Below are 26,056 nucleotides of genomic sequence, written 5' to 3' on the forward strand. Positions count from 1 at the left end.
AGGCCAACTACCCACCCCTCTTGGAGAAACTTAAAACAAAACTGATAGACTGGGGACCGCCATCTATATCATGGTTGGGGCGTATGAACGTCCTGAAAATGGTAGTATTGCTGCAACTTCTTTACCACTTCACGTTTCTCCCGATCCACATACCATCCTCCTTCTTTAAAGCCCTCCATAAATTAACAAGCACATTTGTTTGGAACAATAAACCCCCGAGTGTAGCAGTGAAATTAATGAGAATCCCCGTCGCCCTAGAGGGACTGGGGGTACAAGACTTCAAGGCCTACTACAGCGCAGCTCAAACGAGGGTCATTAGAGATTGGCAAATGGATGATAGGGGGAAAATATGGAGGTCCATGGACAGGGCGTTAGCGGGGGCTGTCCTAGAGGGAATTATGTGGAAACCAAGGGCGGACAGACCAGAGCAAATGTACTGTAGCCTAATGTTATCGGCAGTGGGCAAGGCATGGGATCATGCGGTGAAAAGTGCACACATCACCTCCTTTCCCTCCCCATGAACACCACTCTTCGGCAACTCACAATTCGCCCCGGGTTACAATACGACTACATTCTGCTTCTGGCAACAAGGGGGATGCCACAGAGTTAGGGACACGTTTAACAGAGAACAGATTAAAACCTTTGAGCAAAGCAGACTTCGGCCTGGGGGAAAACCAGAGATTCACCTATGTCCAGTTGAGACATTCGCTGTCACACCCAGCCATGAGATCTGCAGGGACCCGACAACTGACCCCTTTCGAGAAGTTTCTAAACTCCAACACAGGGGAAAAGAAAGTGGTAACAAACATATAAAAACTCATTAAGGACGGGGAGCTTCCCCCGAGCAGAACATACATGGGGCAATGGGAAGCAGGTACCGGTCCTACGATAGGCAATACTGAATGGTCGAAACTTTGGGGGCAGATACCAAAACTATTAAGATCCCTCCAAATTAGAGAGATCTGGCAGAAGCTAATTTTACAGTCACACCTAACTCCGGTCAAACTACATAGAATATATCCGGAGGTGTCACAACTATGCTGGAGGAATTGCAGAGCCGATGGCACCTGGAGCCACATATAGTGGGATTGCCCAAAATTAGATAATAACTGGACGGGTATTCAAGAAGCAATTGAGCAGGTGCTAGGTATTAAGTGCTGAGAAAACAGGTGGCTAGCAATGATAGGATTAAATGAGGTCTTTGAAAACATCACGACAAAAGCAAACCAGAAACTCTACGTCATTAGGATGATAGCGGCAGCACTGTTTCTAGCAAGTAAATGGAAGTCTAGAGACCATGACCAAAGACCATGATTGGATTGCCAAAATCTGGTCGCTTCTCGCCATGGAGTGGCTCACTTACTCGATACAAGGAGAGTACTTCGGGTTTAACACGGAATGGTCATCATTGGGATATCTAAAGGATGGAGCACGCCGGGCATGGAGCCCCAGGTCCATGTCCCTCTTAGGAATAACTGCTAGTCCGGGGGAAGAGGACTTGTAATGGTCACAGAAAGGAGGATCATTCCTGGCAAGGACTTGGGGAATTCAAAAACGTCAAAGCAACACCACTCCAACGCAGAGACATCGCAAGGACGGCAACTGGATCAGGGGGGGGCAAGGTGGGGCGGATGGGAAGGGGGAAATTCAATGTTGGAAGTTGTTAATGTTCAATATTGCAAATAAAAACATATTGGAAAAAAAAGTGAGAGAGAAGAAGGGTTGAGGGCCCATTGATAAAAGAAGAGATAATTCCTGGACCAACAAGAGCTACAGTCAAATCTGGTAGGATAGTAAACCAGACTTGATGCTACACTTGTGAACTTTGCTTTTTGGGTGATTGTTTTGGTGAAACACAACTACAGGTGAAAAGAAGAAGAACCGCAGTCAAGTCTTGCAGGATAGTGAACCAGATTCGATGTGTGGTATTTTTGTGATAATAGGTATAATCTCATGGAACGTAGCAGGGGGTCACGAAAAAACTGCATGACGCAAATTGGGTAGACTATCTAACTCAATTTAACATCATTTGTTTATAGGAAACCTAGTTAACGGACGATTTCTGTATAGCAGGATTTCGGGGCATGCAGTGAAGGCAGAGAAAAGTGCGAAGGGCCGAAACAAGGGAAGCCTGATCACAATGATCCGAGTACCTGGTGGGATATAGGTGACCAGGCTTCGCCCAGATCTTAGAGCAATGATTATTTTATCGCTCTCTTGGTCAGGAACGAAGTTTCAGGGCACCAATGGAGGGTGACCACTGAAAATTAGGTGGTGAAGACAGGACTGAGGAGAAGGAGGAGGAAAGGCCTGTAAGGAGCAAAGGAAGGTTCCATCAGGTTTGGCAGCCCTACGCAAGACTAAGCGGTGGGAGGAGAGTGGGCCAGGGATGCTACCTTCATTTCTGAGAAGCAATGTGAGGTGAAGCATAAGAGATCTCGGATAAGGTAGACCTTTAGGAGACCCCTCTCCATCTCTCCCACCAGCTACCCCCACTAACCTGTCTTCTGGCAAGACTCTGCACACCCGAGTGAGACTTGAATGTAAGGGTCGCGGAAAGCCTGTAACTAGACAGTCATGAGAAAAAGAGTTTGGGCACCCCTAAAGCCTACAATGCCTAGAGAACTGTAAAGGGTGGCAAAAACCATTTCTGGACAATAAGGACTGAGAAGGCCATTGAAGAAGCCAGATACCCACAGAGAACTGGGGATGGCATGTTGGGCTTCTCCCAGGGAAAAGGGAAAAGTCCCAGTTTAATCAATGAAAACAACCATGTTTAGAATTGTCTTTGGTCTCAACATGAGAAATTATTAAATATTCACTTGAGATTAGGTCCGGATCCCCTGTGGACCCTTGTTTCATAAGGATTGTACATGATCATGTACCCATCCTTGGCCCGGCTCTAGCCCATATAATTAACAGACCATGTATATTTGGGACATTTCCCCTCACAATTTTAAACATGCTTATTTAAAGTCTCTTCTAAAGAAACCTGCTCTTGATCCACGTAATTTGCGCCACACCTCTCTACTCCTGCTTGGAGTGAGAATAGAAGAGACGATAGTGGTACAGTAATTGCAGGCTTCTAAAATGTAGAATCTTCCTAAGGTGAAGAGAGAGCATCTTTGATGACTTTGCTAAATGTGTTCTCCTATGAGGTGAGCAGCCAACGACTCTCTGCGCTAATCTGAGACCAAAGGTCAGCGAGTTAAAATGATAGCACTCTCTCACAATATACGGAAGATAATTCCTGTGATGGAAATGCATGTGTGTCTAAAATACGGAGGTCGAGAGACATTAACCAATCCTCCTACAGAAGTGCCTGGAGATTCTGGGCCTTAATGGCTCAATCAAAATGTCTTTCACTAGAAAACTGTTCAAGAACCAAAAACCTAAAACAGTCCTCTGGCAAACTAGTTTATGGACACAAGGTAAATGCCTTCACTACAAGCTCTTGACAAGAATCTAAATTGAAACCTGCTCTATGCAACCTTTTCAAAAAAGTCTTTCCAACCAGTCCTGGAGAGAAGATAACAGTGAAGAATGGGGGAGATTTATGGGAGTCCACTCCAGGAATCCAAGGCATTGCCAAGTGTGATAGTTACCTCTGAGGAACCGAACCGTGGAGGGGCACTGGAGAACACTGGAGGCCACCAGCTACATAATACTGATACTAGAGGTGGTAGGGGGGGATTCCCAAAGATCACCCAGTCTCCCTTAGTTCATCACACCACATAGCCTGCAGTCATGTCTTCAATTAAATTTCCCAAATTTATCCCACTGAGAAATGTATTGCAGGAGAAATGAGGCAAGGCGGCCCTTAAGAACAGCATTGAGAGGGGAGTAGTGTTAGGGGTATTCCTAAAAATATCAGTGGCAGTTGGTGTTGTACACCCAAAGGGAATAGAAGAAGCAGACACAGAGATCAGGAGTTGGTCCAGCCAAATAGGCCGCATTGGCAAAGAGTTGAGAAAGAGGAGGCAGTTTAGCCAAATAGGTCACAAAGTGAGAGAGTTAACACTTGTAGGAGAGAACAGAATAAGGGGCTTGCTGGGAGCTTTGCCCCAAAAGCTGACAAGAGGCAGTGGATAGTGAAAAGGAGAGAAAACATGTAACCTGCTAGGGATGCCAACCCGGATTCTGGTGGTTGTTGCAAAGCCACCAAAGAAGAAAGGAAGCTTGTAACCTTGCAAACCTGAGCGTCCAGCAGGGTGACCTCCTCTTGGTGGGTTATAAATACTGCAGCGAGCACTGTTCCCCTTCTCTCATTCACCTGGCCTTCTCCTCTGTCCAGCAGTTGTATATACACTACCTCCTTTCTGGAACTCTTCTATAGTACGCCTTACTTTTTAATGCCTCTGCCTTTTCTCCTCCTCCACTTCCTCTCTCTTTAGATGCTTCTTCTCCCCTTTCCTTTGATAATTCTCCTACGCCAACACCTTCAGGGCCAGTGTCAGGGAGCGGGTGAGGTCCCTGGCCATCTAGTCTCCAGGTTCCCATCCCCTAGTCACTCATCTGTGACCTCGTCATACACCATAAAACACCAAGAAACATACCTGCACACAAGAAATGGGCGTTTTTCGGCCTGCTGCCTTACCACCTCAGGATTTGCACTTCTCTCTACTTCTCTTCCTACTAACCACCCCTGCCTTCCTCTTCTATTCCAGAGCCATGCACTGATAGGCCACTAGAACAGCAGTAGCTGAGCTATACAATACTATTTTATTTTTTTAACTTGGGCTATTATGTATGACTCTTGGCAATTCCTGGAATAGATCATCTGATTACTAATCATGGCTATGTTCTAAAGGAAATTGCTGCACTAAAGAGCACAGTGATACAACCTTGAGGTAGCCGACTCTATGCTGCTAGAATGTACTCTAGATTTGCTGTACCTCCTGTGTTACAAAGTCATCTTTGGAGCAACCACTGCGGTGGTCTGGGAAATCTGGGGACCATGGAAATTGGCCAGCGTTGGGATGCAACCCCTAGGGCTCCCCCACTTATCCCTGGGGAGCCGCATTAGCACCAACGCACCACTTTAAAGTAATGGTCATTGCACAGCCTACCAGGGCATACATCTCATGAGGAGTGAATAAAATGGATCAGTATTAGCATAATATGTAGGGGAACAATGTAGAGGGAAAATACACGTAGAAAATCAGCCTCAGGAAGGGTTTGCCATCAATGCAGGACAATTAGGGACTTTGCTATTGGCTCTGAGCTCTGCTAGGGAGACCAGAAGCAAAGGGAGGCACTCAGATGAGTGTACGTCAGGTGCGCGAACCCCATAATGGATCACTGAATGGGGCTGGATGGGAATTGGTTACTAGCAGAAAAGGGAACAGAAATAGAGCATATGTGGGCAGGGAAGAATCATTTGTAACACACTATCAAACAAACCTACTGGCTTCGGCGGCTGGAACAAAGGACGCCCCGGGTGACATAATATCTGTCCCTGACCTCAAGATGCCCAGTAGATTATTTGAGCCCATCGGCATTAGCAATATGGGGACACAGAGGCACACACTTGGGAAGCAGATGCAACTAGCAAATACTAATCCCATGAGCTGGGCTAATAGTAAATTGGACCCACAGATCAGAAACCTCATTGGAACAATTAGTACCTAAGACAACATATTAAAAGGAGCCAGAAAGAAGTCATCAGTATGGGTGTCCGAATGGAATACCAAAGAAGACAGAAAGTAAGAACCTGAGGTGGTCAAGCCTAATAGGCCACATTAGAGGAGAGCTGAATTAAGAACCACGCTGTAGAAAGGGTAAGGATTGTGGGGAGCTTAGAGTAATCGGCCTGGGGGCTCTGAGCCGAAGGTTGGCAGGACAGGCATTGAAGAGTAGGCGCAAGATAATACACTGCTGGGGTGTACAGCCCATACACTTGTGGGCGTGGAAAAGTCAACAGAGTCAACTAACAAGTTTGCAAGTTGTGAGAACCAAAGCTGAGTGGTGGGCTCATACCCTATAATAGGACACTTGAAGTCAAGAGGGAAGGTTATAATTACAGAAGCATGTGGTGACCTCCAGTGGATTTCCGTCACTCTAACACTTGTATTTTCATTTGTTTTGTCTGATGGACGTTAGTTCTTTGCTCACACTGTGTGATACCTCTATGGAGCCGCAACACCGTTTTCGGCAAGAGCAGGATCGGACGATCCCGCTCTTGGCGAAAATGGTTTAGTGGCTCCATACATGTACCACACAGTGTGAGCAACTGGAGGTCACCACACATTGTGAGCCGTGAACCTTTTGTGAATTTAACAGAACAAAGAGCTAAACAAGTGTGGGAGTGACGGGAAACAACTGGAGGTACACAGATGAATGTGAACTAATACTTCAAGATAGAATATTATGTTATATAAGCCCTGATGGAATATCCGAAACGCGTCGGCTACTTGTTTAATGGTTGAATTTGAATCATGTTTGTAAACTGACTTGAATCAAGGTTTAGTGGAAGTCATATATCAAATAAATCTGTAAAAGGACGCAGTCAGTACGATTTTGTGAAATTTCTTTCGAATTAAACATAATCTGTAATGTAACTTTGATGGTGAAGTTGAACCATACTTTTTAGTACTGTGTTTACTACTGCATTAAACATTTTTGTATGTGAAAAAGTTGTTGCGCTTATATGTTGAAATGATAGTTCTCTAAAGCTGTTTGACTTATGTTATGTAACAAAATTGGCAGGTGCCATTGAATGAAGGAGGTCAACTGATCCCAATAGAGTGCATGGGGGTTACCTGTTGGAGACAACAGGTTAGGTTGGTATACTTATTCTACCAGGCCCTGTAGGAGCTTGCCTTATCCTGTACGGACCAAATATTTGTATGTAAGAAATACAAGGGATATTGGACTATTCAAAAATTAAGAACTAGAAAGAAGGGACAACTACCCCTATGAGACTAGCTGTTGTCCCTTCAAACCCTTGTACTTAAAGTCATGATAGTTAACCCAGCTTGTGGATAAGGGAGATCCTTTCTGTTTGTTCAGTTCTCCACTCTGCCAAGTAGGCCTGTTCCTGTTTGTTTTAAAACCCCTTTAACTATCAACTTCAATCCTTTTGTTTGCTCACAAATAAAAGTTTAAATTCATGGACATTTCCCATTTCATATTTGGCGTACCAATCTTGGGGAGAATGTGTCAACCACCTGACCCTGGAGTCCAATTCACATTTGGAATGAAACATGCAACATTTTTTTTATCACAAGCTAAATGAAAAAAACCATATAAACGTGCTTCCAAAATATCCTACCTGGATCCTCCAGTCTCTCTTGTTTCCGCTGCTGTAAATGTATATTAATTACAGATTGCATCTTCTGTTTGTTGATGACAACATCCGGTTCTATTAATATTTCACTCAAAGTAACATTATTCTTAACCGCTTTTGTAGCCGTTGATCGAGCTACCAATGGCAGCATCTCCTGATATGGTCGGTCTGTGAAGTCAATATCATGTTCTTGGATTGTTTTAATTCTATAAAGTCAAAAGATTCACATATTAGCAAATATTGGCAAATTAAAGTGTGGAAAACGAAAATGTAAACCAAACTTAATATTTGGATCATTTGCTTAGTGATTACATGTGTTTAATAATTCAAAATATAGATGGTTTTCAAGAGTCTATGTGAGAAACCAGTTGCACTTTCCAGACACTAGCATCCCTTTGTGCAACTAATATATATTTTAAATACAAGAGACAGCTCATCCACTTTTCACTGGCCTGACAGAGTCCCAGAGAGAGAGAGAGAGAAGAGCAAGACGAGAGCGAGAGAACCTGTGGCGTTAATGTATTTGGGATAGCGTCCCTAACCTCCCTTTGCTCCGCGTAAAGTTGGACTAATGTACATTATCTAAAACAAGTACTGGTGATACACAAGCAAATTATTCTACAGTTGGGCATATGGGGACCTGACCCTTATGGAACTGTGTCGGGTGAAATGACCCCTGGATGCCATAATTAAAAGGCCAGAGTCTGTAATGAGAGCTCCCCAAACGGAAAGGCCTGCTCTGAACTAATATGGAAATGAGGCCTGCACTTTCAAAGCAAAAAAGGAGTGAAATTGGACCAGAACATTTAAAAACATTTAAAAATGCCAACTGCTGGGCATAGGGAAAGACATGAGACAAAGTTTGCCAAATGTATTGGAGGGCTGAGATACAGTCTCAGAGACCACAGTCCACAGACCCCTCAATGGGATGTCAGCATTGTGTGCTGCAGTTGTAGTGGAGCAGATTGTCTTCTGTCATGAACATTTAATAAAATAAATACATTCAGTACTATGCAGCAAGATGTTTAAGATATGAACTCAGTTTCTGTCCTCCATGAGCCCATCACAGAGGAAACAACAGTGTTCAGAATCCATAAGGTGATGTTGAACTACAGTAAAATGAAGGCTTTCCCCACGGCTGATATTAACAATGGCATTTTGAGTTTTACCTTTAAAGTGACACTATGCCCAGCCAGATGTGCGCTAAAGCCTTCAATACTGTAATTATTGATCGATTGTTTATTTGTATAGCGCCTATACACAATGTGTTTCAAAGCGCTTCAAGGGCGGAGGGAACATGGGAGAAATATAATTACATTCGTACAGCTCCTTGAAACAAATCAGAATCTGAAAAATAACTATCATATTGTATCAGATAGTACAAGTGCATGGAACAATAAGGGAGAGGAGAGGAAGGGAAAAAAGGAGACAAGACTAGCAGTAACATTACTATGCCTGACGACAATTGTTGCAGTGCATGAATGACAAGAGGAGGGGAGGGGAGGTGAGTGGAGAGAAGGGTAAGGAGGGGAAACAGAACAAGGGACCAACTAGAAAGGTCAACGACTATTGACGGTAGTGCTGGGAGGGAGTGGGAGGAAAGGACACGGAGGAGAGGGGGGAGAATTATGTTGCTCTTCTTTAACCACTCTGTGCAGGAACTACTTTGCATGGGTTTTACATGTTAACATTGTGTTCATTTCCAAGAGTTCATTTGAAAGTAAAATGGAGTTAAAAGCCAATGTTGGCTAGGTGGGGGCAGGCCTAATCTTGGTTTTGTTTCTCTCTGCTTGTGTGTTCAAATGTGAAACTAGATTCCAAAGTCAGTTGTCATGGGGATGTAGGCCTGGTTTCCTTTCAAACATGAGTGCTTTCTCTTAAAAATACAATCTTAAGTTCCAGTAAAGATCGGTTTTGCAGGGTGGCGCGATAAAAACAGCTCCGATCCCCAGAGTTTTATGACCCAGGCCTCCTAGGCCGCAATAAAACTTACCTTAGCTGCCAATTAGCTCTTGGAATGTGCAAAGCTAATCTCAACACAGGACCCCTCTTGACGTCACAGCCAAGAACTGGCACAGGGCCAGATGTCAAAGGGGGAGTTAACTGTCCTTTGTGTAAATTGGGAGAAATGGTTTTCATTGTGGGATATCCATAATATTTCATCCCACAATAGTCATTTTGAGAGTTCTGAAAAGGTTGTCAGACAGGCCTTTCAGGTCACCCATAATGATTTTTGTGGGACCTACACAACTCAAGTTATTTATGAAAATATCATGGGGCCCTCCGTGTGTATTTGAGAACTATACAAATTTGAGAAAATATGCAAAATATGATCCATATTCTGGCCACCGAGTGGCATATTTTTCACTAATATCCTGGAGTAAATGAAGGCAATATGTAGGTCCACACAGGAATAACCTACAGACTTCTAAATTGGACCATTAGACTCACAGTAAATATGTGTCAAAGTATGAAAATTAAGGGCACTTGTCATGCAGTGAGATTTCTATGTCCCTGAATCAGACCAAGTCCCCTGTCGAAGGAAGATGATGGATAGGTCTCCTCGCCTAGCCAGTCCAAAGCACTCCCACATTTGCTGGACCTATCGGCACGCAGATGGGTGTGGAGGATTTGACATTATCCAATCCCTTCTGCAGGAACTCTACATGTATGATGTCATTTACCCTATAACTAGGTAACCACCTCAAATCAGGATTCTTGCCACTAACCCCAGAGGTGATCCACATGCCAAAATCTGTAGCAACATCCAAGCAGGCCTAATCTTGCAGAGAAACAAGAAGACTTAGTAGCTGCCTAGGGACCCCTTGGAGGAAAGAGCAAATCCTTAGCAGACCCCAATGGCTGTCCCAGCAGTGGTGCTCTGTTGTTCCCCTGATGTCCAGTCCAGCCCTCTCCTGTAAGTAGCAATAACCCCAGCATTAAATTGCATAAGCCCTTTTGTAGCATTGCATTCTATATTTCCCAATTGAATATTCCCCATTAAAAACCCCAATTGCCAGTGCATTTTAGTAATCTCCCTATTGAAGAATCCCTTACTTGTCTGTGCATGTTAGCAAATCCTTATGGAAAAAAACGTCATTTGTCTGCGTAAATCCTTAGTGTATTTTTGCAGGTAAATAAATTAATTTCCAGATTTATTTCACTGGATTTGTATGGTGGGAATTTGAAACCCACCATCTCATCCCAGTGCCTTGTGATTGCTATGGTTATAAAGTATTGCCCAAAGGAATTAATCCTATTGTGATCTGAGAAACTAATTTGTCCATGTGTTTAAATTGTGCACTGCTAAACGAATTTCCAATTGCAAATGTAATTCCTGTTTGTATCCGTTATCCTAACCCCAAAAACGATTTGCCTTGTGTGAGCTACCTCCTTTCCCAGAGCCTACCTGTTACCTCAGTAAAAAATGAATTCCATTTGCATTTTCCTTTCCAGTGAAATCGAGCTTAACGTCCCAAAAATGGATTTTCCCCTTCGATTCCTCTTTCCCTATTGTGTGGTCAAAACGAATTTCCCTTTGTATTCCCTTTCCATTGCCCATGTGTTGCATATTCTAAAACCGATGTTCTCCTTCTGTGCTGACTAGTATCCCCTAAAAGCCCTGCCTGTCTTTCTAAACATGAGCAAGCAAGTTCCCTGTTTTCTATCTCTTTCCCATAGCAGTGGTGAGAAAACCTTCTTCCAATTGTTCTCCAAAAACGGATTTTCCCCTGCTTTGCTGGTTTCCCATATTGTTTCTAGGGGCACCACACCAAAACCGATTTTTCCCCTGTATTATTAGTCCCTGCCACTGCCTTCCATTCAATGGAATCAAGTCCAATTGATGTTTGGGGGTTGAGTGTCGCAGCGGGTGAGGGGTGCTTAACCATAAGTGCAATCATTGTGTTGAATTTTTCTTTTTCTGATGTGCCATTAAAAAAAGGAAGTAATTGTGACTGTATATCTTAACTTGCCCGTTTTATAGAGATCATTGCAGTTTGTTTTGCCACAACATTGGTGGCTGTTGTAATTGGTTGATGCTCATTTGACAATAAGTAATAAATTCATAAATATCTTATTGACACACACCGGCCTGTTTCCTAGTCTATTGTGACACGGGGTGTTGGTGGAGGTTGGGTGTGGGACGGGTTGCAGGCCTTCTTAAAAAAAGAATACAAGGTAAATCTTAAAGCGTTTTTATTGTGCTCCACATTCATTGCAGGGGAAGGAGATCCCTGACTTGCTTGTGCCGTGGAATATATCGTGACAAGGTGGGGGCTCGTGCCGTGATTGAGAAAAGTGTTTTCACCTGTTACAGTGCAGCGCAGCAGACTAGCCCATTGAAGGTAGTGTTACATTTAGTGGATAGAAAGCTGGGTTGCACTGTAAAGGCGCCATCCAAAAACTTGGACCCTGGAGTTCAGGGCTGTGTGTGTAAATAAAATATTGTGAATACAAACTAAGCAGGATCAGGGTTGAGATTTTGCCCTTGCATAGAGAACCTACTGGGTGCAGTACACATTTTACAATGAGCACCATGGAAATTAATATGGCTAGAAAGCACCTTCTCTCCACATTGTTCATTAAGGGACGAATGAGTTGAACAGGAACATGAAGCATGGCGATCTAGAATGATGCAAGAAGTTCCCTCTATAAATATGGATGTGTAGCAGGATAACGGCCTGTTACATAAAGCCCTGACAGATTTTTATATGACGCAGACCACCAGAGATGAGCAAATTAGAATGGTTCAGTTCACAGCATATATGTACCTCCATGTGATGATCATGGAAGAAAGATACCAGGAGAGTGTAGCCTCTGGGCAAAATCAATCTGAGCTTTTGAATCAAGCACAGAGAGGAGCTAAGGCAAGTAATGGAGACAGTTCCACAGAGCCAAAATTGTGAGTTAAAATTGGGAGACATCATTCAGCAGCTAAAGGATGAGTTAGCGGCACAGCAACAAAAATTCAGAGCGAGAGTCCCAATTTTCTGCACTGAAAGAGGAATGTTAAGAAGGTGTTGAGAGCCTAAGAAAGAGTCAACTAAAATTGAGTCAACAAGTGGTGCACAATATGGCCTGCTTAGAGGACATTTTTGCATTCCAAACATAGATAAGGCAACTGAAAGATGCGAATAGCCAGTTGATTATTAAAGAGGTCAATTCCCAGGCAGAATTTGACCAGGAACGCCACAATTTGAGCATTATGAAACGACAGAGAGATCACCTTAGCAAATAGAATAGCAAATTGAGACAAAGAGAATTTGACCAGAGCAGACCACACAGACCAAAAATGCACAGAGTGAGGAGATTCGTCTCCTGCAAAAGAAGAGGTCTGAGTATTCCCAGATAATACAAGATTCACAGAAAGAAAATGAGGTCCTTTGTGGGGAGAACAGGGGACTCCATTGCCATGTAGTGGCACAAAGCAAGGTAATGGAAGCTTCTCAAGCCCTGGTGGCAGAGCTCAAAGCTCAGGCCTCAGTATAGCACCAAGAGATAGGGGCTGAGAAAGATAAAGCAGAGGGATGTCCTCTTTACCAGGGGCCTCAAGCCAACTGACCACATTATATGCGCAGGGCACTGCTAACTTCATGCCTACCCATTTACAAGAACAGGGAAACATGAGGCAGCTGGACTCAATCAGGCCTAGTATAACTGAGCCGGAAGGTCAGTCCCTCTAAGATATTGATGGACGTGCATCTTTATTTAGATTTAAAAATATCTTAGCACATATATCTGACCAGGAGGGCTCCGATGATGAGAAGATCAGGAAGTTAGACTGGCAGAAACACATGTTACAAAGGGACCACCTGGTCCACTTTACAGATAGGGAAGAATCAGAATCCAGGCCTCAAAGAAGCATCTTAAAAACCTCCACCCATTCAGGGAGGTAGGGGGAGTTCTCCACTACACCCGGAAGAAGGGAGGGGCAAGATGAGTACTCCCCTGTGCGAAAGGGGGAGCCCAAGGGAAGTGACCCATGAGGCCCACAGTACCACAGGGGAGAAGAGACCAGACCCCGTCACTATGGGAGGGATTCCCAGTCTCAAAGAATCAGGGAGCGCCTAGAGGACAGAAAGTGGACCACAAATAGTAGCAGCTCCGAGTCTGAGGGCGAATGGACTCAAGTGCAGCAGAAAAGGAAGGCTGCCAAATAAAAGAGAACTCTTGTGAAAGACCCAATTCGACAAATAGAAGCTTCATGACTCCCTACCACAAAAATGCAAAATACTCAGTGTGGGAGCATCTGGAGCTGTATGACCAGATGATGACGCTATTTGACATTAAAAATTATCATAATTCCATGGAGTTTGTCAAGTGGACATTCTCCCCGGAATACTCCAGCTTCTTTGCTGGGCTGGAAGATCAAAATCCTTCAAGATGGTCTACCTATAAGGCAGCCATCTTGAAACACTTCTTTGTGCACAGGAACACTCAGGAGGCGCGCAAATTGGCCTAAACCCTGCAGTGGAAGAGGACCAGGCCCCTTGAGAGTTTGTGCAAGAATTAAAGCGGGCATTCGCCCAGACCTCTAGACAGGTGTGTACCGATAGCAGGGAGTTCATTCATACGTATTTTCATGCCCTCCCTAAGTATATCATGACACAACTGATTAGGGACTTCCATGATCAAAGGACCCTGGATTGGTTAACAGAACAAGCTACCCGGATATATGAAGTCCAAAAGCCAGTGGAAAACAAAAATACCAAAAGAAATCCCAAACCATCCAACAACCCCGCTGCTGCCAAGGTGACAGAAGTGGAGCAGACCCTCTGATCAATCCCAAGCGGGAGGTAGCCAGGCAGGGTATCCAACAAATGTGTCACCTGACTCTGCCACCTACATAAGCCTGAGATACAAGGGTAACAGACCAATCTTGGGGTATGTATGGACTCCCCCGACCCAACGGGTGGGTCCAATCAGGTAAGTACGGCCCCAGAGAACTTCCCTCAAAACTTCCCTCCAAACTTACCACACAACTTCCCTCGGGAGGGAAGTAATATTCCACCCTCCAATTTAAGTTTCTTCCCCAGGTACCCTCCAAACCCCCAACCTTCAGAACAATCCTCCTCTCTCTCTGCTTTCAGGAATCTAGACGCCCAAAATCAGAGAAAAGAGAGACCAAGGATGGAGGGCTACCAGGGAAATCCTCAATACCCGAGCTACTCTGGGAGAAGGGACAGCTACCCTTCCCGAGAGCAGCAAAGGTATGACTCTAGACCCCCATACCAACCAGAGAGGATGTTGCAACTGGAGAGCCAGGTCCAAAGTCCGACCCAAGACCTGAGTCGCATGTTGAGGGCTCAGCAGGGCCCTCACATGAACATGGCTGCCCAGACCACCTCAAACCCAGGGTCTGGTGCCCCGGAGCAATGACAGAGAGAAAACCCTGATAACCAACAGGTTGGTCCGGGTGAAAGGCCCGGGTGGAAGGGAGATGCAAAGCCCTAGAGGAAACTTCCTTCCTTACCCGAGACAAACCCCTAGAAACCTCTGAACCTGAACCCAAATCTCCTACCCCCCAAAAAGCTGGCGCCTAGGGAACAGAGGGTAAGTAGGAGAAACCAAGGGACAAAGAAAGCCCAGTCCGTGGAGGAAGTCAGCGTCATCCAGTTTGAAGGGGAAGAATCCCTGGAGGATTCAGGGAAGAGCATCTTCTCTTTCAGGGATGGGGGGATTCCTCCCAAGATCCTAACTTAGACTGGGGTAAGTATGGGGACGGACCCAGAGTCACCAACTCCAGAACCCCAAAAATTTCACCCAGAGGACTCTGGAAGCAATGAGGAATCTTCCTCTCAAACTGGTGCAATTGACTGTCTCCAGGAAAAGGGGGAGAGCAAGGGATCAGGGGAAAAAGGGGATTCCCAAATCCAACAAATATCTGGGTGCCAAATTTTCTTTACAGATTCCCGACTCAGAAAACTGCCCAAGATCACACTGTGTCAGAGTTCAAAATAAAGAAATTAACTGCCAGATTGGACCAAAATGCACATTTCCTTTGCCCCATTGAGGAGAGAGAAGGTAGATTCTATGCCCCTGTTAAGGTCCAAGGCCAAGGTGCATTTTTAGCGCTGGTGGATACAGGATCCCAAGCCACCCTTCTGTCCAAAAAGGAATTTCATCAAATAAATTCAGGAAGGGGGTGGGGGGAGTCACCAAATTCCCCTCACACCTCTTCCTGGACAACTCCAAAAGTTTGACGGAAATGACATTCCCATCGAGGGGACTGTGGATCCGGAGATCAAAATTGGGCAATATAGGGTGAAACGCATAGCAGAAGGCTAGGTAGTAAACAGAGCCACGCAGCCTCTCTCCATATGGTCCCAACTGGGATATAGAATTTCAAAGTTTCTTATACTTATTTTTAAGTTTTTTGTTACTGGTTATCAGGTTTGATGGTCTTGAATGAGGGTTTTATAAATCATCACAAATGACACTGTTCATAGTTTCTTTGTAACCAATTTATATGAAAAAGGTGAGTTTTTCAAAAGAAATGTCACTAATAACTTCTTAGTGGGGAAGCGGTCAAAACATCCTTAAAATATTGGCCCTCATTACAACACCGGCTCTAAACCATGGCACTATTAGCACCATGGTTGGTGCCGGTGTTGTAACGGGTCCGCCATGGTTCAATAGGGAATTACCACCCCATTCCAGGGTTGGCGGGGCGGTAATTCCCCATTGAACCATGGCCCTTCCCAACTCCCATTTTTGCCCCATAGGGCCACAATTTATGCCCCATTGGATTCTGACCCTACGTTGTCTATTAAATGTAATCTGGAAGCACTACTTGATAAAGCCATGGAACTAGATTGGATCAATGAACATAGGCATAAGTATCTCAATAACCAACACCCAAGGATACCGAACTTTTATACCATACCTAAAATTCACAAGGATCTGATCAAACCACCTGGAAGGCCAATTGTGGCTGGTATGAACAGTATCAACCAACCATTAGGTGTTTACATAGATTTCTTCCTACAGCCATTGATACAGAACACAGACACTTACATCCGGGACACTACGCATTTTCTGCAGAAATTGAACACCTTACTTTTTGACCAGAATCACCTGATGTTCACCATTGACGTTAAAAGCCTGTACATGTCCATACCCCACAACCGTGGCATAGACTCGGTAGAATGGATACTACTTCAAGCACTGGACAATCAAGCAAAAAAAGATTTAATTCCCACCCTGTTACAATTCATAGCCGAAAACTCATATTTCCAGTACAAAGATTAATTTTTCTTACAAATTTCAGGTACATCGATGGGTGCCACCATGGCACCCACCTACGCAAACTGCTTAATGTATAAATATGAGATGGATCACATACTCAACAAAAATGAATGGAGCAAAAATATGTACCTTTGGGTACGCTACATCGACGACATTTTTGGAATCTGGACAGGCACCGAATTGGAATTTAACACCTTTTTTGAGTACCTCAACAGTATTGACAAAAGAATTGGATTCACCAAAGAAACATCCTAAAGCAAAATCACGTACCTTGATGTACAAATTGAAAAGAAAGAAACAGGTTACAATAGCACTCTTTTTCGCAAACCTACAGACCGTAACAATCTATTACATCGTTTAAGTTTCCACCAACCTAGCTTACTTAGAAATCTACCATATAGTCAGTTAATACGGGTTAAGAAGATCGTCAGTGACCCCGAGGATTATCTACAACAACAGACTGAAATGAAAGAGAAGTTTTTGGCACGAGGATATAAGAGAGAGGAACTCGATTCTGCCACTGACAGAGTGAACGCTTTGGACCGAGAAACACCCTCATAGTAAGCACTCAGAACACCAAAGGGGAACTTAAAATGCCAGTTTACGTTTCTAAATTTTCTGTGCAAAGTAACAAAATCAAAAATACCATCAGGAAACACTGGAGTATTTTTAAAAACGATATCAGAGTACAAAATCTGTTTCATGAATTGTCTTTTTGTCCACTCCCAATGTCAGCTAGTGCCACTTAGAGGAATACTTTAATGTTGTACCCCCATGGCATCCTAGGCCTTCTGGGCTTTTTTCATACAATTTTTCGGGTGCATCCACATCTAATTGCAGTAATAGCATATCTCCTCACACCGTACGGATTTCTCAGCTTGACCATCTATTAGCGTATATTTATAAGCCTGGTGCAGGTATAATCGCCTGGCAGCCACATCACGGCTATCACGGTGTGTGGCGCCTCCCTGAAGCCTCTCAGACCAGCTCCTCAAATGCAGCCTCTATCCGGCTGCAGTGGCCCACGCACTGCCGAGCCCCGCAGCTCCTGCTGTCCTCAGCGCCTACTGTCGCCCTCACAGCTTATTTCGCACAACTGCTTATTTTCCACTTGACGAGCGTCTCGGGTGTGCTGTCACTTGTTTATTCTACATGCGGCCGGGTGCCGCGTTTGCATGCCGCTTCGATCTATTCCGTTTTTACTCGGAAGCGGTCTCATCCGTAAAGCACTGAAGTGCTGTCTCGTCCGCGCAGAGCAAAGGGTTACTGTTACATCGCCCGCTGGTGGTCCATGTATTTCGTTTCATGTACGCGGTGAAGCCAGCCCCTTCCATCTATTGTTGCAAGCTGTCGTAATTCGCAGAGCTTCTTGCTGCAAGCTTGTAACACTTTTCAACCGCTAACGCCTTACAGCCCAGGAGTGTCAGATTAATCATGGTCTTCTCAGGGAATGCAATACTTGCTCTCCAGGCAATCGTCCGCAGCTCCATGTAATCCCGGGGATTCAGTTTCGTTTCTCGTCTCCGCCGGCATTCTCTTTGTTCGCCGCCATCTTGGCAATAAAGTGACCACACATCCGCATCAAATAAAGTATATAAATCTCGCAATCCACAAGTACGATGGACTTCTTCCTCAAGCTCCACACAGCATGCAGCTTCTGACGCCTGGTCCTCGAGTTTCCAGGCGCTCGCTACAGTTTTAAAAGGCAACTTTAGCAAAATGAAGTCGGATCATCAGGAGCCCATCACGAAGCACGTCCTATTTCATGGCTAGTTAGCCACGCCCCCCTGGTTGATGAATTACCAGTTTTTGCATACCAAAGAAGTCGAAACCTATGGGACGAATTAGCGAGAACTAGACTACCAGCGAAAGAACCCATCACACAACGAACTGGGACTTACCCTTGTTTACATTGACCAATTGTAGTTTTGTGTTTAAAGGTAGCGTCATATATCATCCTCGTACTGGCAGAAAAATTCTTCTGAAAACATGTGGCACTTGTGATAGTGCTAACATCATCTATGGAATCAAATGTCCCTGCGGCAAGTATTACGTGGGACAGTCTACAAGAAGTGCCAAAACATGCTGGAATGAACACCGCTCCTGCATTTGCAATGGGAAAATGAATTCTGCAGTGGCTCGCCAGTGGGTTAATAAAGGCCATAACTTAACCCAAATAAGATTCCTGATTCTAGAAGTGTGGACCAAAAACTTTATGGCTCATTACAAACCTTTGCCAACATGTGATAAAAATAGTACATTCGTCATTACATTTTCAGTAATAGTGAGCGATTAGGAGCTTTTTTCTATTTCGCAAGCATAGCGTCCCATGTATCTTTTTGAAACAACTCATGCAATAATTTCCCCAAGGCAAGGATTAATTTCACATTTTCCGTTTCGCCCAGCCTGTGCCACCACGTGTCAACTTCTCTTATGCGTACATCTTTTATGAATGAGGACACGTATTTTGTTCTTGTCAGGCTTAGCTCGTCACATACAAGTCTGAGGTGTTACAATGTCTCTTTTTCTGTATGGCATTGTCGACATAGTTGGTTATTTATGCTGATCTTTTTTCGTTGAAGTAGTACTTCTTGTGTTTTAAAAAGGTTTAGTCTGCAGCGCATTAATGTTGTTTGATACACGGGACATGGGAACTTAATTAAGTAGCTTGGTATTTTGTTAATTGCTTTTATTTCTATGCGAATATGGGATTGCAGCTTGAGTTTTGTTTGTTCATCTTCAGTTCTAATCCAGTCATAGATCCAGAATTTCTTTTTTGCCTCATTTGGGTTGTTAATGAGTAATTCCTCTGTAATGTTTGCTTTAACAAGCAGGTTGTACAGCATTTGGCCCATGATTGAATAACAGAGTTGACCTGATTGGGTTAATCGCTCTTTAAAATGTGGTGTTGAGGGGCGTCGCAATTAGGTAGAGTTTTCCAATAGAGCGACAAGGCATTCCACTCAACAACAGCAGTTAGTGATCGAAGACCCAGTTTGTCTGATGAGCTGCACCGGTGTACTTTGAGGTAGATTTAGGATTTGCTTCAAAAACTGCCCTTCAATGATAGGCCAAATTTCACGTGGTAGACAAAGCGCTGTTTGGGCGCGATAGGTAACTGCTGGGCAAACGTTCTGCCTGTAGAAAGTAAGGACAGGTGTTAAGGAAAATTTGCCACATTTTTGATGTATGATCTTGGCTTGCATTGTGAGAATTCATATTCTTGCTTTTACAGCCTTATGTTGCGGAGTGTCATTTTTACTTGAGTTGATGATCACCCCTAGATATTTTGCAGTTGGGGTTTGAGATAATGGTTGTTTATCTAGGTACCATTGAAATGTCTTCTTCTCCGCTCTTCTTTGTGTCGATTCTAATACCCAGATCGTGGTCTTATCAGTGTTAATTTTAAGGCTGTTTTTAGCTGTGCAAGTATTTAGAAGATGCCATTTTCTTTGTAGGCCAATTTTGGTTTGGTCTAGTAAGATTATGTCGTCAGCGTATAAAAGTCTTCTAAGTCTTTGCCCCTTGATCTTTGGGGAGAATGAGGTGTCTTCCTGAATTGTTAAACCCATGTCAGATATGAATAGTTTAAACAGCTCTGCCGTGAGAGGGCATCCTTGTTTTAGGCCTTTAGTTGTTTCAATATCGTTGGTCAACAGGCCATCTTGATTCAGTCTGATTTTGACAGTGGCGTTTGTGTACAAGCCATTATTGGCTCTAGCATGTTCTGAGGACATTCCCATTGTCGTAGCTTTTCCCAGAGTAATGGTCGATCTACACTGTTGAACGCTTGTGCAAAATCCACTAGGGCGATGTATGTTTTGCTCCCTTTTTGCAGGGCTCTAATCTTTAGTATGTTTAGGAGTGATAGATTCAACGCACATCCTACACCTCTTACAAATCCGCATTGGCGGTTGTCAAAATGATTTGAGGTTCTACTCCAGTCTTTTAGGCGATCGAGCAGAAGTGCAGCGTAGATTTTCCCCAGAACATCTAAGAGTGCTATGGGTCGATAGTTTTTAGGGTTGTTCCTTGAGCCTTTTTGAAAATTGGGATGATTACTGAGGATGTCCATGATGGAAGATTTTTTGGTAGTAGCTATTTTATCACAAAGAATCCGACAGAAGTTAGCCCACGCTTTGGGGGCTTTCTATACTAAGAAGTTAGTGAGCCCATTGGGGTCGGGGGCGCGCGAGGTACTCAATCTCATAATTAATATGAGAATTTAATTGTTACTTGTTTTAAGGTTCAAGTCGGATGTTATTATTTGCGCATCTTTGCGTTTTTGTTTTTCTTTGTGTTCTAGTTCTAACCGGGCGACTTGGGGGCTTGAGCCCGGCGTTAATTCGGAGATGTTATTTTACAAGGATGAAAAGAATTTGGTCCACGTATTTCCTGATATTTAATTGCAGATTAGCACTGTTTGCTCCATGGTGGTTTCGTTTAGTATCGACCATAAGGATTTTGCATTCTTACTAGCAAGAGTTTCATCATTTTCTCAGCGTCATGTTGCAGTCGTATGCCTTTGTGTGCAACTCTCCAATGTTTATATTTTTGTTTTAATTTGGCAATGTCGGTGTGTTTGGTACTCGGATGCCTTTTTTAAAGTTCCTGAATTGCCTTTTTTAGGATGTATTTTTGTTGTTTAAGAGACGGATCTGCTACATGTTTGTGTTTAAAAGTTGATTTTGTGTGTTTAAATGTTTTTTGTACAAAAGTTTGCAGCAAGGGCATATAATTGCAGTCTAAGCTTTCATTTGGTTCAGATGTTGCATTTGGTTTACACAATTGGTCTACTCCTTCAGGTGTAATAAATAGTCAGTTTCTGCTGGTGTTGAGCTTATCTTGGTGACAGTACTTTTGAATCAAGGGTGTGTAAGCCAGGTCAATGTGAGCTTAAGTAAACTATGGTCACTCTTGGTTGTTCCAATGATTTCTAGATAGTCTACTTGGTCCACTAAGTTGCTGGACACCCCACTATCTCCTAGCTCTTCTCTCTCCATCAACTCATCAAAGAGCTCGGAAGGAGGGGACTTCTGGGGTGAAATGACCCCTGGATGTCTTAATTAAAGGCCGGAGTCCGTAATGAGGGATCCCCAAAAGGAAATGCCTGCTCTGAACCAATGTGGAAATGAGGCCCTGCACTTTCAAAGCAAAAGGGAGTGAAATTGGGGCTGAAAATGTAAAAACATTTAAGAATGCCAACTGCCAGGCATAAGGGAAACACATGAGACAAAGTTTGGCAAAAGTATTGGAGGGCTGAAAAAACAGACTCAGAAACCGCAGTCCACAGAACCCATAATGGGATGTCAGCTTTGTGTGCTGCAGTTGCAGTGGAGCAGATTGCCTTCTGTCATGAATATATTTAATAAAATGAATACATTCTGTTTGTTCCTTTAAACTAAAGTACTGCTCATCAAAATGTGTGCAAGATTTATAAGATATGAACTCAGCTTCTGTCCACCATGAGCCCATCACAGAGGAAACAACAGTGTTCAGAATCCATAAGGTGATGTTGAACTACAGTAAAATGAAGGCTTTCCCCATGGCTGATATTCACAATGACATTTTACCTTTAAAGTGACACTATGCCCATCCAGATGTGCGCTAAAGCCTTTGATACTGTAATTATGTTGCCCTTCTGTGTGCATTTCCAACAGGTCATTTTTAAAGTAAAATGGAGTTAAAAGGCCATGTTGGCTAGGTGGGGGCAGGCCTAATCTTGGTTTCGTTTCTCTCGACTTGTGTCTTCAAATGTGAAACTAGATTCCAAAGCCTGTTGTCATGGGGATGTAGGCCTGGTTTCCCTTCAAACTTGAGTGCTTTCTCTTAAAAATACAATCTTGGGGCTTTGGAACAAGATGGCTGCTTAGCTTCGCAGCTCCTGCTCCCTCCGGCAAAAAGGAGATGAGATTGAGTGTAATCGCCCAGAAAAGCTGAATCTAACTGCATCCGTCGGGAGTGAATGGCTGCAGGGGAACGTCTGAGATTGGAAATATACCGACAGAAGGTCCCAGTGAAGGGCAGGCCGGAGTGTGGGACGGCAGAGCTCCCTGGGGTAATATAGCCGAGGAAGAGCCCAGGCCGCCACTCGGTGAAGCCGCGCACCGGAGAAGAAAGGGCGTGCGGAGCACACCAAGGAGGGCGACTGGAGATTCCAGACCCGTGACAGACTGGCCGAGTCCGTCTCCAATGAGCGACCACAAAGCAGGAGCCAATCTAGGACGTAGCCGAGTCGAGGCCCCGGAGGAGTGGGACCGCTGGTGTCCGCGAAGTGCAGATGACCGCACGCCTAGCCCTGAAAGAAGAAGTGACACTCGGGGCAGTGAGCGAGAGGAGCAGCCTGAGTGAGGAGTTCGGTAGAAGGAGAGGAGCACCCCGGCCGAGGCTGTGTGACAAATTCTTGTCACACAGCTGTAATTTCTCTGCTCAGATGCCGAGTACTTCAATGCACAAACCGGGATGTTTCTAGCCCCAGTTAAAATCAAAGGCTTAGTCATACCCTGTTAAATTTCGTGCTGGCTATAATTAGCTGCATCTGGAAACTCCAAGACAATTGTGAGTCCAGGTAAACGCACGTCCTCATCACGAAGCCGCAGGGGGCTACAAACATCCCGGTTTGTGCATTAAAGTACTCGGCATCTAAGCAGAGAAATTACGGCTGTGTGACAAGAGTTTGCATTTCTCTGGACCTTTAATGGATCTGTAATCTCCTGATACTGCACACGGGAGATAGCGCCAACACTCACAGTGTGTGACTGAATTATCCATTTGAATCAAGGAATTTATTCGTTGTCTTGCACTGGTTTTCCTGCCATTTGAGTGGGGAGCCTTCTACACCAGTAACAGGCGAATGCCCCCTTTTTCGATATGGGCAATAATAAATATGGGTTAATAAATGCAAAAAGACACGTGGTCTCGAGTCATAGTTGGCACACCTCGGTGTTGGGACTAATACATAACTTGTCTCTATATTATAAAAAAAAGTGGTCATGCTGATCAACTCTGGGGTATAGAGTCTTTGTTGACCTTTTGAAGGAATCGTGTCCTGAAGATGGCCTAAGAAAAGAGATTTAAGACACTAGAGATAGTATCCGAAATAAAAAAACGGCCGAAACATGTCGACATCTATCTGAAATACCCTCATGATTTAACTGTGGGATTTATATACAAACCAAGGATTCTGTGTTGTTTGTAGCCCCTTGTACCATGAGTGCATTTGTACTCTGGTTGTTCTATGGAAATAAGGTTTTTTAACAAGTTGTGTACTGTGTAAATGTGCAATGTTATATGTAGGGCATTTGTCGCCCTTGTTTTTATCCATAATATTAAAAAGTGAAATTATTTTTTCTAAGTTTGTCTCTGTATTGGGTTTATGATGTCCCTTAGTAGCCAGATGGGATATGTCTAGTTTGTAAGTGAGCGTCACACTGACACATTAGGGCAACAGAAAGAGGGGTAATCAGACTCACCTTCTGTTTTTCACACACAACAAGGGTCAAAGCCCCCGAAGATATAACAGGCTGCAACTGCAGATAAGAAGTACCTTCGACCCAAACATCAACAAGAGGCCTCAGAGGGAAGGCATAGTGAGAGGGCCCACATGTGCAGAACCTCCTGGCCCCGAGCAATCCATTGGCCACTGCAACAGCCTGAGAAGATCTACAATTGCCCCGGGGGCACCCACCCAATAAAAGAACCGGAGGTGGGAAGCTGTGAATAGAGACGATAGGGAACACAGTTACAGTGACCGTTGAGCAGCCCCCCTCACCTCAAAGGGAAGTAGGAAAGCACAGAAAGGGGACACAACAGTCAGGATACAGGCTTCAGTACCACCGGGCACAGGAAGAACAGTGGAGAACCTCCCGCCCCCCTAAGTGCACCATCTGACAGGGGGCACGACTGAACCCCAGGAGGAGGGGAAAGCAAGGTCAAGTGAAAGGAAACGACCTGCAGTGACAACAGAAGCCATATACCTTTGCCAGAGCGCCACCCAGAGAATAAGCCAGGTTAAGCCCCACCACCTGAGGAGACAATGCAGAGCAGCCAGCAGCAGAAGTGAGAACCAGCGACTAGGCGCAAAAGAGCCCCGTTAACTGTGAGAACTAAAAGACCAGCATGCACAGTGTATCATGCCAGAGCTCGAGGATACGCTGAGAGTCACCTGGGGGAGCAAGAAACAATGACAAAGAAGGTTGCGGATACTAAGATGGAAATGCCCACGGATATGGACATGTCCCAAGTTCTCTACCAAGGAAGACATAGGGCACATACTGGCAGAGATTAAAGCCCTTAAGGGGGACACACAAGCCTCCCTAACAGACTTAACAGGTAGAATGACCTCGGTTGAAAACAAAGTTGAAAGCCTTGAACATAACCAATTGAACGCAGACATGGTTAAAATGAAACTGGACGCAAGATAACGGAAATAGAGCTCTGAGAAGCGGAGTTTTTTTTTTTTTTAAAACAATTTTTATTGGTTTTTACAACAAACAACTAATAACCATCAAACTCGACATTTTGGTTACAAGCATTTTAGCAATTATTTTCATGCTATACAGTACTGTCTTCCCCCCACCCTCCCTTTTTAAATCGGGCCTACACCTCAGTTTCCTTGGATACCTTCGTCGTTCTTGGGCGTGTCATATTCGCTGGAGTCAATGAGAAGAGAAGCTAATGCTCAAAATGGACAACTTGGAAAATAGGGAAAGATGCAACAAGATGCAACAATGTACGGATATTCGGACTAAAGGAATTGGCAAGGGAAACTCTGAGGCAGGTTGAGGAAAAGATCCAGGCACTAGTGCATCAACATTTGAAGCAGTACGGGGTAAGACAGTGCAAGTAATTGAAAGAGCGCACATGGGTGGCAGGCCCTATGGGAATGGTCCCCGGTCTATAGTGGCCAAATTTCTTAGATATACAGACAGATCTGAAGTCCTGAACAGGGCCAAACAGTTAAGAGAAGTGGAATTTGAAGGCTCCTAGATTGCAATATATTAGGACCTAATCGAACCTCACTTTGGTCAGGCGCTTAGCCTGCAGACCCCTCACAACATGGCTACGAGATAAAAGGAATCAGATACCAATGGGGCTACCCGTTCTCATTGCAATTTGAAATGGAGGGGGTGGAATACTGAATAACATCGGCAGAGGAAACCGAACTGGCCCTGCGCCATCTTACAACAGATCTTGAGGCTGAGCCGAGGCGCCCACGGGGCCCATCCACAAGCGGGGAGGGGTTGAGACCCGTGCCAGGTCCACAAAGGAGGAGGAGGGGGCAAACGGGAAAGAAGTACATGCGGTTCAACGGGCCTTCGCCCCGCAAGTTTCCCACTACGCAGGACCGAAGGCCTGAACAAGAACCTGAGTAACGGAATATATGAACGAAGGAATGGAATTACAAGAGCCCAGGCAGACACTTAAAGGATAGTAAAAGGTTTGCTGGAGGGAGGCAGAAAACTCCGCTCCAAAGTGGCCTTCTGTGAGAATCGTTTAATACACGGAGAGGAGCAAATG

The 26,056-nt window shown here is 44.4% G+C and overlaps 1 protein-coding gene across 1 annotated transcript in view; it reads right to left on the reverse strand.

Annotated features, from left to right (window-relative positions):
- SPATA4 (spermatogenesis associated 4) overlaps positions 1-26,056 on the reverse strand; it is a 392,623-nt gene that overhangs the window by 153,227 nt on the left and 213,340 nt on the right. Inside the window, exon 4 of the mRNA XM_069631442.1 lies at positions 7,274-7,494. Coding sequence (XP_069487543.1) covers positions 7,274-7,494 — 221 coding nt within the window. The remainder of the gene's footprint in view (positions 1-7,273; positions 7,495-26,056) is intronic.

The sequence above is a fragment of the Ambystoma mexicanum genome, chromosome 6q, assembly GCF_040938575.1.
Source record: "Ambystoma mexicanum isolate Mex_15411 chromosome 6q, UKY_AmexF1_1, whole genome shotgun sequence".
Lineage (NCBI taxonomy): Eukaryota > Metazoa > Chordata > Amphibia > Caudata > Ambystomatidae > Ambystoma > Ambystoma mexicanum.